General features: G+C 40.7%; 1 protein-coding gene across 4 annotated transcripts in view; it reads left to right on the top strand.

The window, feature by feature from the left end:
- LOC121445412 (MICOS complex subunit Mic26) overlaps window positions 1-14909 on the top strand; it is a 47155-nt gene that overhangs the window by 18228 nt on the left and 14018 nt on the right. For all 4 annotated transcript variants that reach the window (XM_041647550.1, XM_041647548.1, XM_041647549.1 and 1 more), the window contains exons 4-7: window positions 140-194; window positions 3034-3129; window positions 7290-7381; window positions 11029-11109. In XM_041647550.1, the coding sequence (XP_041503484.1) occupies window positions 140-194; window positions 3034-3129; window positions 7290-7381; window positions 11029-11109 (324 nt within the window). The remainder of the gene's footprint in view (window positions 1-139; window positions 195-3033; window positions 3130-7289; window positions 7382-11028; window positions 11110-14909) is intronic.

The following is a 14909-nucleotide window of genomic DNA, read 5'->3' as shown; positions in this document are numbered from 1 at the left end:
GCCTGCTGGAGGCCCCAGATTTATTCCTCGTACTGAACAGTGTTAATAATGGTAATTTATTCAGTAAAGACAAGTATATTTATTCTGCTGCTTTCCAATTGACAAACCCTATTCATTCTATTTCTTTTTATCTTCTTAGGAAAAATACTCCCACACTAAACCCAAGGTGGAACGCTTCGTCCAGTGGGGAATAGGTATGCTAAGTTTTAATTAGGCATAATCAGTTACTTCATCCTGTTGAAGTACTGAACTGGGTTTTCGTGAATAGGTGCTGGAGACCATAGAGTCATTGAAATTGTATGGAGAATTTAGAGCTATGTAGATGTTTTCTGAAGACAATCTATGTTTGAATCTGGTTTCATAGTAGTAGTTCATGAATCTCTAAACTATTATTAGGATTGTTGGGTTAGCAAGTACTTGTGCCCTGAATTAAAAAAAAATGTTCAGGGCTTGGGATGTAGTTCAGTAGCAGAATGTTTTCTTAGCATCTGTGAGGTCCAGTGCTAAAAAAAAAAATTGCAATGCAATACAACGTGCTTACTCCTCACAAGATTTTCTGAATCATGGTAATTCATTAGTTGTCATTAATAAATGTTGCATAGGCCAGGCGTGGTGGTGCATGCCTTTAATCCCAGTACTCAGGAGGCAGAGGCAGGTGGAACTCTGCAATTTCAAGGGAGCCTATTCTATATAGTGAGCTCTAGAGCAGCCAGAACTATATATAGAGATCCTGCCCCCCTCCCCCCCCAAAAAAAAACCAAAAAGCAAAAAACAAAGACAAAAAACTTTCAAAAGAGGGTGTACAAATCTAGATGCAGGAAGGAACTTGAGCTTCTGTTCTCTTTGGGGCATCTCAGCATATTAGGGTCTTGCTTTCCCAGGGGTTTGCTCTCATGGTGGAATAAGACCGAGGAATTACTCTTACTGATAACCTGTCATTTCCCACTGATCAATGGCAGCTGGCATTATTTGAGATAATTGTTTTTTACCTCCTGAACACAGAGTTACTACAAAGACTCTTAGGAAGAAGCATTCCATTATGCCAAGACAGTGAGTCCATTTTCCAGCAGTCACAGCTAAGACACGTAGCCAGAAGAAGCTAGGCTTTGGCTTCAGATGCAGACTTAAAACATGCCTAAGCAATCCACCACAAGGGAACATATATTCTGTGTGGGGAGAATATACTCACATGAATGCTAAAATACAAGGTGCCCGAGGATGAGATAGCAAGGGTGGTACGGAGAAAAACATCTGATGGTACTTCAGAGAAGGCAGGGTCTGTGCCACTGAGCTTAGGATGAGCTTTCCAGAGGAGACAGTGCCTAAGCAGGCTCTAATTCGCTGTGAGACTGGCTCCATAGAGAGGAGAGAGGAGACATCATGCAAATCCAAGTCTGAAGACGTACTTAGGCATGGCAAATAAGGTCTTGTGTTGTCTTATTTATTACATGAGTAATAACACAGCCTACTGCTGTGTTTATTATTATTCAGTTATTAAATTCTGTCACCACCAAGAGTGGCTATTTATTTCCAGCATCAGCTTTGTTCTGATTTGCTTTTTATTGCTGTGACAAAACACCATGACCAAAGCAAGCTGGGGAGGAAAGAGTTTATTCCAGCGTAGAGTTTATAGTACAGCCCATTATGGAGGAAGTCAGGTCAGGAACTGAAGCAGAGACCATGGAGGAATGCTACTTACTAGCTTGTTCCCCATGGCTTGCCCAGCCTGCTTTTCTTTTCTTTTTCTTTTTCACACTAATGGAATTTTTTCTTTTGTTGAAAATAGATTTTTTTTTCACATAATATATCCTGATTACAGTTTCCCCTCTTCTCCCAGTTCCTCCCCACATCCCTTCCCATCTGTATCCACTCCCTTTCTGTCTAATTAGAAAACAAAAAGGCTTCTGAGAGATATTAAAATATATTATAATAAGATAAAACCAAAACTAACACACTGGAATTTGACAAAACAAGCAGAAGGAAAAGTGCCCAAAAGAAGGCACAAGAATCAGAGACTCACTTGTTTGCACACTTAGGAATCCCATTAAAACACTAAACAGGAAGCCATAATATATGCACAAAGCACCTGGTGCAGACCCGTGCAGGCCCTGTGCATGCTGCTTCTGTCTCTGTGGGTCCATGTGAGCTTTGCTCATGCTGACTTAGAGAACCTTGTTTCCTTGATGTCCTCCATCCTCTCTGGCTTTTATACTCATTATGCCTCCCTCCTCTTCTGTGGGGTTCTTTGAGCCTTAAGAGGAGGGATTTGATAGAGACTTCCCGTTTAGGACTGTGTGTTCCAAGGTTTCTCATTCAGTTTGCTTTCTTATAGCACCCAGGGCCACTTTCCCATGGGTTGCTCCACCCCCAATGAGATGGGCCCTCCCACATGATCAGCCATCAACTTGCCTATAAGCCATTCTGATTTAGTCATTTCTCAATTGAGGTTCCTCTTGCCAGATGACCCTTGCTTGTATCAAGTTGACAAGAACCTAGCCAGTACAAAATTTCCTTAATTATCCAAATATATTGTTCTTGAGTTCAAATAACGAGTTCAGATGCCAAAGGATGCTTGCTTTTCTGAGTTGAATGTGTTTGGTTCCCGAAAGAATGTGCTGCAAAGAAGCATATTGGCACAGTTGGCCCTGATGGTGTGTATTCATAATCCCATCACTCAGAAGGTGAAGCAGGATTGTCAGTTCCAGGCCTGTTTGGGATACAAAGCAAGTTTAAATTCGGTGTATGCCACATAGCAAGACTGTCTTTAAAATGTATTGTCTGGGCTTGCTAAAACATACCTCTAATTCCAACACTTCGGAGGTGAGGTTGGATGATCATGCATCATGAGTTCAAGGCCACTCCATACTAAATGAAACCAGACTAAAATAAAAAAACAGATGTTGGTTAGCAGAAAGTAAAGGGTGTGTGGTTGGGAAACATTGGGTACTATATATTCTAGTTATATATGAGACTTTTGATTTTGGTTTTAATGAGTAATTTATGGAGTTATTTCCTAATCTGATTCTATTGTAGACAACTATGAATATCTCCAAAACGCACCTCCTGGATTTTTCCCAAGACTTGGTGTTATCGGTTTTGCTGGTTTTGTTGGACTCCTTCTTGCTAGAGGTAGGTGCAGTTTGTGTAGGTTTATTCCCCCCTCAGTTTATATGGGATATATGTTAGGTTCTTTATCTATATTAATAGTTTTCTGATTAGTTGGTTCCTGAATGTGGACTTCTTAACATATAATTCATTTCCTTGTTCATTTCATTTGATTTTAAACATATGTAGAAATTGTGTACTCTTGGTAAGAAAAATAAATTAGGTATACTTAATAAACACATCTGTCAGTTCAAATACCTGTTGCTCTTTGGTACAGAAAGAGTAAACAAAGTGTTTCACGCCTGACAGACTGTAAATGTTTCTTCAGCTGTTGCGGCCAGGCTGTTAATCACATCACAGCAAGTAGACAGTGATTTGGGAGTTTATTAACAGGTATCACACCTTCAGTTAGTGATGATATAAAAACTTTAAAAATGCTTAAAATGAAAGAACCTAGTAAGTATCCCCGAATATTACTGTAGGGGCTGGGACATCTAGCTCTGGTAGAATGCTTGCCTGGTGTGCTTGAGGCCCTAGGATCTATCCCAAGCACAGGAAATACCACTGTGTTCTACTGCTCTATCACAAAATGGTAATAAAAGGCTTCTCTATGAAGAGATTATTTTTTATGATCTATGTGAAATTTTACTAGTTGTAAAATAAATGTTTATGGCATAAAATGCAGATATTAGGAAAATTTCAGTTAGAAGCCTGGTGTGATAGTTCACACCTGTAATTCCAGCATTCAGGAGGCTGAGGCAAGATTGCCTTACGACCAATCTGGGCTACAAAGTGAGTTCCAGGCCAGCCTGGCCTACAGAGTGAGATTCTCTCTCAAACAAATACAACAAACAAAAATTCAAAATAGAAATATCCCAGGAAAGAGCTCTAATCTGACCACCATAAAAGAGAGAGAGGCCTAGTTTTCCAGCGGTTGCTCTAAGTTGAGACCGCTTTCCTCTGTGCATCAGGTGTATCTTAGAGTCAGGACGGTGAGCACCGCACTGGTGCCCCCTTGGTTCATCCGAGGAGAAAAGTCCTGCGCATTTTCCTGACTCATCCTCTTCCAGTTTGTGTCCATTTCGTTGTTAGGTTTCTCCAAACCTCGTATCCTGCTGATTGTTGTATGTAGTGCACTTTCCCCCTAGTTCTATATTGGCCTGTAACCTGGCCTGAGACTAACACACGGTTGTCATGGACTTTTCACGCTCAGTGTGGAGCCCTGTTTTCTGGGCTTCTATGTCACCTTCTCCTTGGTGTATTCAGCCATGTTGTTGAAGTACGTGCCTAAGTTGCTTTAAAATAATTACATGTGAAAGGCAAACTTTTAACACCTTATATGTCTGTTCCTCATGCTGACAGTTTGGATAGCTTGGAGTTCTTTTCCATTCAAACTAGCATCTGGCATGGCAGATGGCAGAGTAGATAGCCAGTCTGGATACTTGTTGCTTCTCCTTTTTTTTTAAATCTTGGAAAATTTGAGGCTTTCCAGTGCTCTGAATTTCTGTGGCATGGTGACTACACACAGATACTTTCAGCCTTTGGTGGTGTGCCTTCTTTAGTTCAAGTGATCCGTATCTGCTTTTTCTTTGAGGATTCGCTTTCTTTTTCCTCCCTGAATGCTTTTAATTAATAGTTGAGTTCTTTCTAAATGCCCATAATGTGTCTTAAGTTTTCTTGTTTTTTTTTTTATTTTTTATTTTCCTTTGGTCATTTCCATGAGGTCTTGTTCTCTGGATGTTTGTTTTTATGTTGAACTTTGTTTTCTGGTAGTGTAGTAGCTTCTTCTGTTGATTTCATGACACCTAACAGGTTTAGCTTTCTTTGTAAAGTTTTGTTTCCTGTTGGGTCATTTTTGTTTTCTTCTTGCTTGTCTTGGTCTTTCTCTTTTATGTTGTAGGCTCTCCTCCAATGTCTGCTGATCCCTGGTTGTCCAGTCATGTTTCTGAATGAGGCAATTGAAATGCTAGTAAGAATTCTGTGTATAGGTTTGGCTTGCTGGTAGGCAGGTTCTATGTTAGGGTAAGCTGGATGGGAGTTGGCTTTGTGTAGTAATAAGGGCGGCGGGGCTGCGTCCCCAGCACCCCGGCTGCCTGGCTAGCTTATGCCCGAAATAACAACACACAAACTGTATTCATTTAATCACTGCTTGGCCCATTTCTATCTAGCCTCTTCTAGGCTAATTCTCACATATTAATTTAGCCCATTTCTAATCATCTGTGTAGCGCCCCTAGGTGCGCTTACCAGGAAGATTCTAGCCTATGTCCATCCTGGGTCGGAGCTTCATCGTGTGCATCTGCCTGGGAGCTGGGAGCATGGCATCTCTCTGAGGCGTCTGCTCCCGAGAGGAGAGCTGTGGAGTCTGAGCTCATTTCCTCTTCCTCCCAGCGTTCTGTTCTGTTTACTCCTCCCACCTATCTTCTAACCAGTGAGGGCCAAGCAGTTTCTTTTTATTTAACCAATGACCTTCCTCCATCAGCTTTGTGTGGAGAAGGTCTTTATACTTAAGCACTAACATCGGTATGTGTATGTGTGTGTGTGTGTGTGTGTGTGTGTGTGTGCAGTATTGGTTCTCAGCATAAAATTCATGATTTTTTTTTAGTGAGACTTTGCCTGTTTTTAAAATTGCCTGTCATGACACCCAGGAGCAAGTTTGCACTGGGATGACATGGAGGGAAAGGCCAGGACTTGTATTTGTCTTCCTGTCTTGCTTCCTGGTTGCACACTCTATTGCCCATAGTCATTCCCATCTGTATCTGTGGAAGATATGCTCTCTCCTTTGCCACGGATCCCTTCTTCAAGACAGTACCAGCTGGTCTTTTATTTCCATTCATACTTTTTTAAATTGGTGTGTGTGTGTGTGTGTGTGTGTGTGTGTGTGTGTGCGTGTGTGTGCGTGTGTGTGTGGTCAACCTGGGACCTCATGCATGCCAGACAAGTTCTCTGCCAACTGTGCTATATTTGTAGAAGTTAATACCTTTTTGTGGTTTGTGGTCCTGGAAATGAAACCAAGGGCTTTCCTTAGGCTAAGCATGTAATCTACCACTGTTCTCCATCCCCATCCTGGATGATTTAGCTGCCAGTGCCCTCTCTACACATTTTTTCTTCTTTACAGGACTGTGTTTTATTTTCTTATTGCTGCTTTATTGAAATCTCAGGAAGGAATAATTGTCTTTCGTGTTTAAATAGGAAGATGATCAGTTTGTTTTAAAAAAAAAATCAAACCCTAGAAGCAAAAGTTCTATTTATTTTTCTTCCGATTTCCCTAGAAATGATGTTCTCAAGTTGGGTGTGCAGGTAGTCTTAACACTGTAATGTAATCTCCACACCTGTGATCCTACCATATAGAAGGCAGAGGCAGAAATATCACAAGTTTAAGACTAGTCTGGGCTACATAGTGAGACTGTCTCAAAAAGCAAAATGAATCCAGAAAAGCAAGGCAGCACAAACAAACAAAACCTGGAAAAAAGGCAGAGCAGTACATACCTGTAGGCCAACTTAGACTACATTGCCTTAATAGTTATTTTTTTGATTATTTTTGAGACAGGGTTTCTCTATGTAGCTCTGGTTGTCCTGGAACTCACTCTGTAGATCAGGCTGGCGAGTCTCTGTGAGTTTAAGGCCAGCCTGGTTTATAAGACCTGGTTCCAGGACAGTTTCCAAGGTACAGAGAAACCCTGCCTCAAACAAACAAACAAACAAAAAAGAAAATAGGTTTCTCTCAGCCTTAGGTGGTTGTTGGTAGGGATGGGGGATGTTGCTGGCTGGCTGGCTTCTGCCAGCTCCCTCCCTCCCTCCCTCCCTCCCTCCCTCCCTCCTTCCCCCTCTCTCCTCCTTTTCTTCGTACCTTTCATTGTTTCTTGGTGCTGGGGATTTCAGGGCCTTGTGCATGCTAAGCATGTGTTTTACCATCAAAGGTGGAGGTTTCTTTTGAGAATATCAGAGTGGATTGTGATGATGGTTACATAGCTTTGTGAATATACTAAGTCATTATAGTTTGTACTTTAAGTTGGTGAAATGTATAATTATGTCACAAAGCCGTAAAGAAGTAGTGATTCATTTTGTTGTATGTACTATTAAGTAACATTTCAACTTATGGTCAGAGATATCTTGTTTGGCATTAAAAGTATAATGTAGATTGTGTATCAAATCAACTGATAGTGTACCACTTTTTAATCGATCAGGTTCAAAACTAAAGAAGCTGGTGTACCCTCCTTTTTTCATGGGATTAGGTGCCTCTGTCTATTACCCACAACAAGCCATCACCTTTGCCCAGGTAAGTGAGACCCAGGAAGCAAGGATGTTCTTCATTCCTGCTTCTGTGGGCCTGGGAGCTCCACTGGCTTAGTTTATTTTGCAGTTCTTATTGCACCAAACCGAGAATTATTTCTTCGCCAACTTAAAATTTGTTTCTCCTCACTATTTTCCTCCGTATTAGCCTTCCTTCCAGTGATGTCAGTCTTCAGAGAATGTATCCTGATTTGAATAGTAATCCAAGAAAATTTAAGATACCATTTGTATACTTATGCAGAAGTCTAAAGACTCAGTGTCTCAGTCTGATACTTACAGGCCACTTTCAGCCTGCCCTTCCTGGCATTGTTGGCACTGGCAGCGCTCTGGCCTCCATATTCTTCCCTGGTATTGCTGCCCTACTCACTTTCCCTATGGCAACATGAGGTTCCCTATTTGGGGTTTTCAATTATTTGACTGTCTTTTTTCTTACCCTTCAGACCTCAGTTTGATGATATCGTATCAAGTAGATAATAGTTGACTGAAAACTTGGGTTCTCCAAGCATGGCCTTAGGATGAGTAACATCAGCATCTCCTGGGGACTTGTCAGAGATACAGATTCTCAGGTCTCATCCCAGACTAATTGAACCCAGCAGTATAAGGGTGTGCATTAGTTATTTCCGTTTTTAGCAGGGCTTCCAGGCGATTCACATGCCAAGATATTTGAGAAGCACTGATTTACACAGACAAGCTTTAGGTGCTGGTTTGGAATCAGTGGTACTGTAAACACATAATTCATGGAGACAGGCTTTAGGTTTTGAGGTCCCTAACAGCTTAGGGACATAGGGACCCACTGGCCAGAACTTCCATATCTCATGGAAATGCTGTCCTAGAAAGAGACAGTGGGTATAGTCCTCAGAATCAGGCCAGCTTGACACTAGGCCCTTGGATTCCTAATGACAGACGTTCCAGTTCCCAGACAGGGCTGAAGTTGTAGTTGGGAATCTAGAAATTGATGGGTTTCATTCTGGAAGTAGAAAGTTAATGTTCCTGTCCCTGCTCTTGCTCCAACTCAGGAAGAAGGAATAATGTCTGCCTTGCCGAGATAAAAGATAAAAACTAGACATCATTTAGTCTCTTACAGTTTAAGAAGTAGCTGGTAGGCAGGGGATCGCTGCTGGTCGTGAAGCAGCTGTGGTTGTTCTCGGAGAGAGGCACTTATTTTACAGCCTTCTGCACCTCAGCATTTGTTGCAGAACATTTTCTGTATTCACCCTCAAGGGAGTAGGATGTGATGAAGAGGATCTGAACGTGGGTAGTGGTGGTGGTGGAGCAGTAAGGATATCCTCAGTGCCCCACCGCCACTGAGCTATACTCCTAAACAGTGCAGGCGATAAACTTTGTGCTGCGTATTATTTCCTCTTTTTAATTTTACTATTAAAAATCATGTCCTGTATATTTTACTACAAGAAAACCAAGCCAGAGGAGCAGCAACTTTGAAAGAGATTCTCCGATCTTATATCATGTTGTTTAGTTTCTTTTTTTACAGTTTCAGTTTTCTTTTTTTGAGAAACCTCAAACTTGGACAGACCACTTAGCCACTTAAATCCTGCTCTGTTCTGTAGTTTGTAGCTAAAAATAACATCCCACAGATTGGGGCAGGGGAAGCAGTAGCTCAGTGGTAGAGCACTTGTCCAGCATATGTAAGATTCCAAGCCCAAACCACAAAAAAAGAAAGAAAATGCCCTCATATCGATGGTAAATGTTATTTTCCTTTCGGAAATGTGAAACACCAACAACAGCAGTGTCATATATGGTAAATGCTCCCCATATCTAACAAGGGTCCAGATTGTTAGCATATTATACATTTTAAGAGCAGTACATTCAGCTGAGGAATGTGACATGCAGAAATCAGCATGTTACAGAGCCTCTCTTTTGGGACTTTAGACAGGTCACTTGGCCTTTGAGTGTGTCGTTACGGTCTTCCTGTCCTTACTGTTCTGTAAGATAGGGATAACTCATGTGAAAGTGTTTTATAAAATAGCACTATGCAAAGATTAATTACAAATATCAAGAAGAGAATTTTAAGTGGTTGCATATACCTTTAATTCCGAGCACTTGGGAGGCAGAGCAAGCAGCTCTCTGAGTTCAAGGTCAGCCTGGTTTACAATGTGAGTTCCAGGATAGTCAGGACTGTTACACAGAGAAACCATGTCTCCTCTAAAACCAAAAAAGAAAAAAGTGTTAGGGCTAGATAGATGGCCCCAGGGTGGAGAGCTGTCACTGCTCATCCAGAGGAAGTGCTTGATTCCCAGCACCCACGTGAGGCAACTCACAGCCAGTCTAAGGGATCTGAGGCTCTCTTTTGGTCTCCAAGTGTAGCTGCGTACGCTTGACAGGCACACTTATGCCTGTGTGCACTTGAGCATGCACACCAAATAAAAACAGTTTGAAGTATTATCATGGAGTGGATCAATCAGCATTCTTTGTTATAAGTAGAACCAATGAATAAATTATTAGAAACATTGAAGACCCAATACTTGGAAAAAATTTTCAGGAGAGTTGGCTCAGTGGTTAAGAGCACTTGTTCTTTTTGCAGAGGACCCAGGTTTCCTAGTGTCCTCATGGCAGCTCACAACTGTTTGTAGTTCCTGTCCCAGATGCTCTGATGCCCTCTTCTGACCTCCTCTGACCTCCACAGGCACTAGACACATGTGTGGTATGCTACATACATGCAAGGAAAACACTGAAGCACACACAAATTCTAGTAATTCAAGTCAGCTAGCCAAAGATAGGCAAAAACATTTTAAAGTCATGACCTCTCTCAGGCTCATGCCTCATCAGATGTTGGAAGGATGAATATGGATCATGCTACCTACAAAATCCCTATATTAATCAAAAGACTTTATCATGACTATGCCTGGGAAAATTGGACATATCTTTATTGGGACCACATATTTTACATCTAAGTCATTAAAATTAATGATTTTTTTCACTTTACCTTGACTTGGTTGATTGTACTATACCAGACTGGGTACTAGATGCTTTAGGTAATTGCTTTTTCTGTATGAGTTTAGGAATTCCCCATCTTGTCAGTAGTCTCATACGTTTAGTTTAGAAGATATACCTTTTGGGAGCTAGGATGTAGGTATCAGTAACATGTATAATGTTCCAGGTTTGATCATTAGCAGCAGTAATAAAAGATGTATACTTATAATTTATAGTAAGTCATTTTAAGAGATAACTAAATGTAACCAGACTATTTCTTCTTGCCTTTTTTCTTTAACTTTGGTTTTGCATTTTATTTTTATCTTTTACTTGTTTCTGTTTTATAATGTTTTGCCTTTGAGACAGGATGTCACTGTGGTGTTGAGGCTGGCCTTGAATTTGCACTAATCTGCCTGTCTCAGCCTCCTGGGTGCTGAGATTATAGGTGTGAGCCACCATACTGAGATAGGAGTGTCTTTTCTTCTTTTGTGGTACTAGAGAATGAAGCTGGGATGTTTCTTGGGCACATGCTCTACCATTGAACTGTATCCCCGGCATGTTATGCAGGTATAATGGACGTGTCTCAAGACTTCCTGTGTAGCTACACACGCACACACAAAGTAGTCAAATGCAGGCCTAAAGAAATTCTCTTGTTTATCATTCACAAATGAAATGTTCACCAGTCTTTTCTATTTGCATCTCAAGGTCAGCGGGGAGAAGTTGTATGACTGGGGATTACAAGGGTACATAATTGCAGAAGATTTGTGGAAGCAACATTTTCAGAAGGTGAGAGATTTCATTGTTTTCCCTTTGGTTTAAATATGTGATTCTTCTAAAGTTTTGTAAAATACTTAAACTATCTTATTTCTTTAATTACTGCTTTTGTTGGCTTTTAGTCTCCTACTCAGATTTTCAAGTGTTCATTTCGGGAGAGTAGTAGAATGTCTGAGTATTTGGTTATTATCAATAGGTCAAAAATAGTGACTAAAATGCATTCCAGTGTAGCTTAGACTGTAATTTCTATTCTGTTCTATATGTAGTTTCTTCAGAGTGTAGCATATTGTATAAAGGTTGTACCATAAATGGATTCAAGGCCAGTGAGATCGCTCAATGGGTAGAGGTGCTTCCTGCCAGATGACCTGGGTTTGGTCCTGGGAACCCCACATGGTGGAAGGAGAAAACTCATGCCCACAAGTCCACTCACTCACACACATGTAAATAAATGTGATTAAAAATACTTGGGGCTGGAGAGATGGCTCAGCAATTAAGAGCACTGGCTGTTCTTCTAGAGGCCCTGGGTTAGATTTCTATCACCCATACAGTGGGTTTACAATTGTAAACCTGGGGAATCTGCCTCTTCTGGCCTCCAAAGGCACCAGGCACATACAAGGTGCGTATGCATATGTGCAAACAAAACATCTACACATAGAAAGTAATTAAGTAATATAAAAAGGCCTTGGGTTTGTCAGACAGTGGTAGCACTGTTAGTCCCAGCACTCTGGAGCAGAGGCAGGCAAATCTCTGTGAATTTGAGGTCAGCTCTGCAAAATGAGTTCCAGGACAGCCAGGGCTGTTACACAGAGAAACCCTGTCTTTGAAAAAAAAAAAGCCCTGAATTCAAGTGGAATATATTATACTCTCAAGAAACAAAAGTGCAGAATTGAGACATATTCCTTCCCTGGTTTTACACTTAATCATAAGCTCTGTTCTTGTCTAGTATTATTTTGTTCATCTCCCATCTGAGGCTCCAGTGTGTTGGGGAATAGTCTTAGGCCACACATTCTCTGTGCCATCTGGTGGATGAGTAGCAGAGAAAGGAAGTTGTGCCATCATAAGGATGTGCCACTTTTCACGTCTCCTTGTGGCCTGTAGAAATGGTCTCTTTTTGTGATAAAGACTTAGTACAGAACGAGGTGTAGTGCCTCTTGTGTGTGCAGAGACCCAGCTAAAGGCAAACTGGGTTCTTGTGTTAACAGACTTTCTGCAGATAGATCAAAGAAAGCTCATTTTGGCTCCAATTATTTCAAAAGAAAGTACTCAAATAAAATATATAAATAGAAGGTAACAGGGACAAATATGATCAAAGTAAATTAAAAACATGCATGAAAATATCATAGTGAAGCCATTTTGTACCATTAATATACACCCATCAAAATGTCTTTAAATAAATTCATCAGAGTGTGGCTTAGTAGCAAAAAGGGAAAAGTAAACTGTGAGCTTAGCATGTACAAGGCCCCAGCACCACAAGCACACTTACATATATATGTGTAAATATCAGGATTTAGGAGTAGCATTCCAGAGTAAGTTATAAGCTCTCCTCATTGTATACATAAATATCCTTTCAGTGCAATCTTAAGACTGAGTTTATTTATTTTATATGTATGAATGTTTTGCTTGCATGTATGTTTATATCTCACGTGTGTGTGGTCAGAAGAGGGTGTTGGATTCCTGGACCTTCAGTTACAAATGGTTGAGTCACTGTGTGGGTGCTGTGAATTGAATGTAGGTTCACTGCAAGAACAAGCGCTCTAACCACGGAGAAATCTCTCCAGCCCTAAGATTGAGTTTTCTACTGGTGGTTTATAAGGAGTTAGTCCCTTTTAAGCCCATTTAAACTAGCTCTTTTATTAAGGGCTGGGGATGTAGTTTGTTGGTAGAGGGCTTACCTTGCATGTGCAAGACCCCAGGTTCAGTCCCCAGTACCACTCAGTACAACAACAGAAAGTATCACTGCCTGGGGGGGGGGAGGGCAGCCTCCAGCAGTATATAAAGACTTTCTATCTGAGGGGGTTAGGGAAAAATACTCTCACACACTCTCTTAATAGTTTCCTTCTTTATTCTCTATTCTTCTGTATACTTATTTTCCTACAGCTTATATACCCCAACAAAATCTTTCAAGCAATATAAAAATTGCAATGTGGTTACATTCTGTTTTTCAAGTGAATGATTATAATGAGTACGAGTAAAAGCATGTTTTTCCCTTTCCTTACATTATTAAAAACAAAGCCACCCTGGTAACCCACATACATTTACATCTAAGTAACTTGTTATGGATTAACCTAACATGAGCAAGCAGAGAACATTTTTTTCTCAGCCAACTCTGTTGTTGGCAGACTGCATATTACAGTTACAAAGAATCAATCATTTTATTGTTTATCTTGATGGGTAATCTTATAATCTTAAAGGGATCACAAATCTAAACCTTTATGCATAAAACCAGTCATCTGTACTTTAAATCTTTAGGGCACATACTCAAGAGTTTCTTATTTCAGGAAAGTGAGGGCAAGAATGGGTACAATGAATTAATCATCACCCTTTATCACCAACCAAACCTAGCAAGAAAAGTGTGTCAGCTATCAACAATTGGGCTGCTTTGTATTTTTGACCCTAACCTGTAGTAAGGAGCAGCGGGCCGCTTCCTGCCATCCAGCTCCCGGCCGCCTGGCTAGCTTATGCCCCGAAATAACAACACACAAATTGTATTCTTTTAAACACTGTCTGGCCCATTAGTTTCAGCCTCTTATTGGCTAATTCTCACATCTTGATTAACCCATTTCTAATAATCTGTGTAGCACCACGAGGTAGTGGCTTACCAGGAAGACCTTAACCTGCATCCATCTCGGAGAGGAGAGGCGTGGTGACTGCCTGACTCGGCTTCTTTCTCCCAGCATTCTGTTCTGTCTACTCCACCTATCTAATTTTCTGTCCTATCAAAGGCCAAGGCAGTTTCTTTATTAACAATTGAAAGTAACAGTAGACAAATGACTCTCCTCCATCACTAACCTAATGAATCCATAACTCGGATATGTATCCTAATGAACTTTAGATTGTTTTCTGAGGTTTTTCCATCTTTTATTTGAGACAGGGTTTCTCTGTAGCTTTGGAGCCTGTCCTGGAACCAGCTCTTGTAGACCAGGCTGTTTTTGAACTCACAGTTCAAAACTGCCTCCCGAGTGCTGGGATTAAAGATATGTGTCACCACAGCCCAGAGGGTTTTTCATCTTTAAGCTATTATCAAAGTATCTGATCTAACCTGAAGTCATTTTAAAGCTTTGTTTCAGCTAATGATGCACCCCAAGGCTCCTCCCAATGGCTGTCCTCAACAAGAGAGAATAAAATTGATGTTGACTATGTTCGATGTTTACTGCAAGTTTCCAGTGAAAAGTAGTAGGAAATCATGTTAGCTCAAGGTTTGATAGGCGTAGACTTCAGACAGTATTCGATAATGAAGTACCCTTTTCTCTGATGACATATTGTGATCCCCCCATAGTACCTTGTTGGGTTTCATGGTTTTCAGATTTCTTTGAATTTTTTTTAAACCACAGGTACGTTTTAATTTACTACTTAATCAAATGCTAATTCAAACCCAGTAGAAGGAGATCATGGTTCAAAGCTCTTTGCAGTTGGAAAGAAGGAAAAAATGGTTTAGCCTTTAGTTGATTACTTTTTTATAGGGGTACTGCCTTTCTTTTTCTTTTTTTTTAAACTTAAAAAAATATCTATTCTTATTTTATGTGCATTGGTGTTTTGCCTGCACATACCTCTTTGTGAAGGTACTGAATCCCCTGGAACTGGAGTTACAGACA

The sequence above is a fragment of the Microtus oregoni genome, unplaced genomic scaffold, assembly GCF_018167655.1.
Source record: "Microtus oregoni isolate MIOR12 unplaced genomic scaffold, Mior012 000186F_ref0000110, whole genome shotgun sequence".
NCBI classification, from domain to species: Eukaryota; Metazoa; Chordata; class Mammalia; order Rodentia; family Cricetidae; genus Microtus; species Microtus oregoni.
Note: the sequence above shows the minus strand (reverse complement) of the source record. Positions and strands in the feature narration are given on the sequence as shown.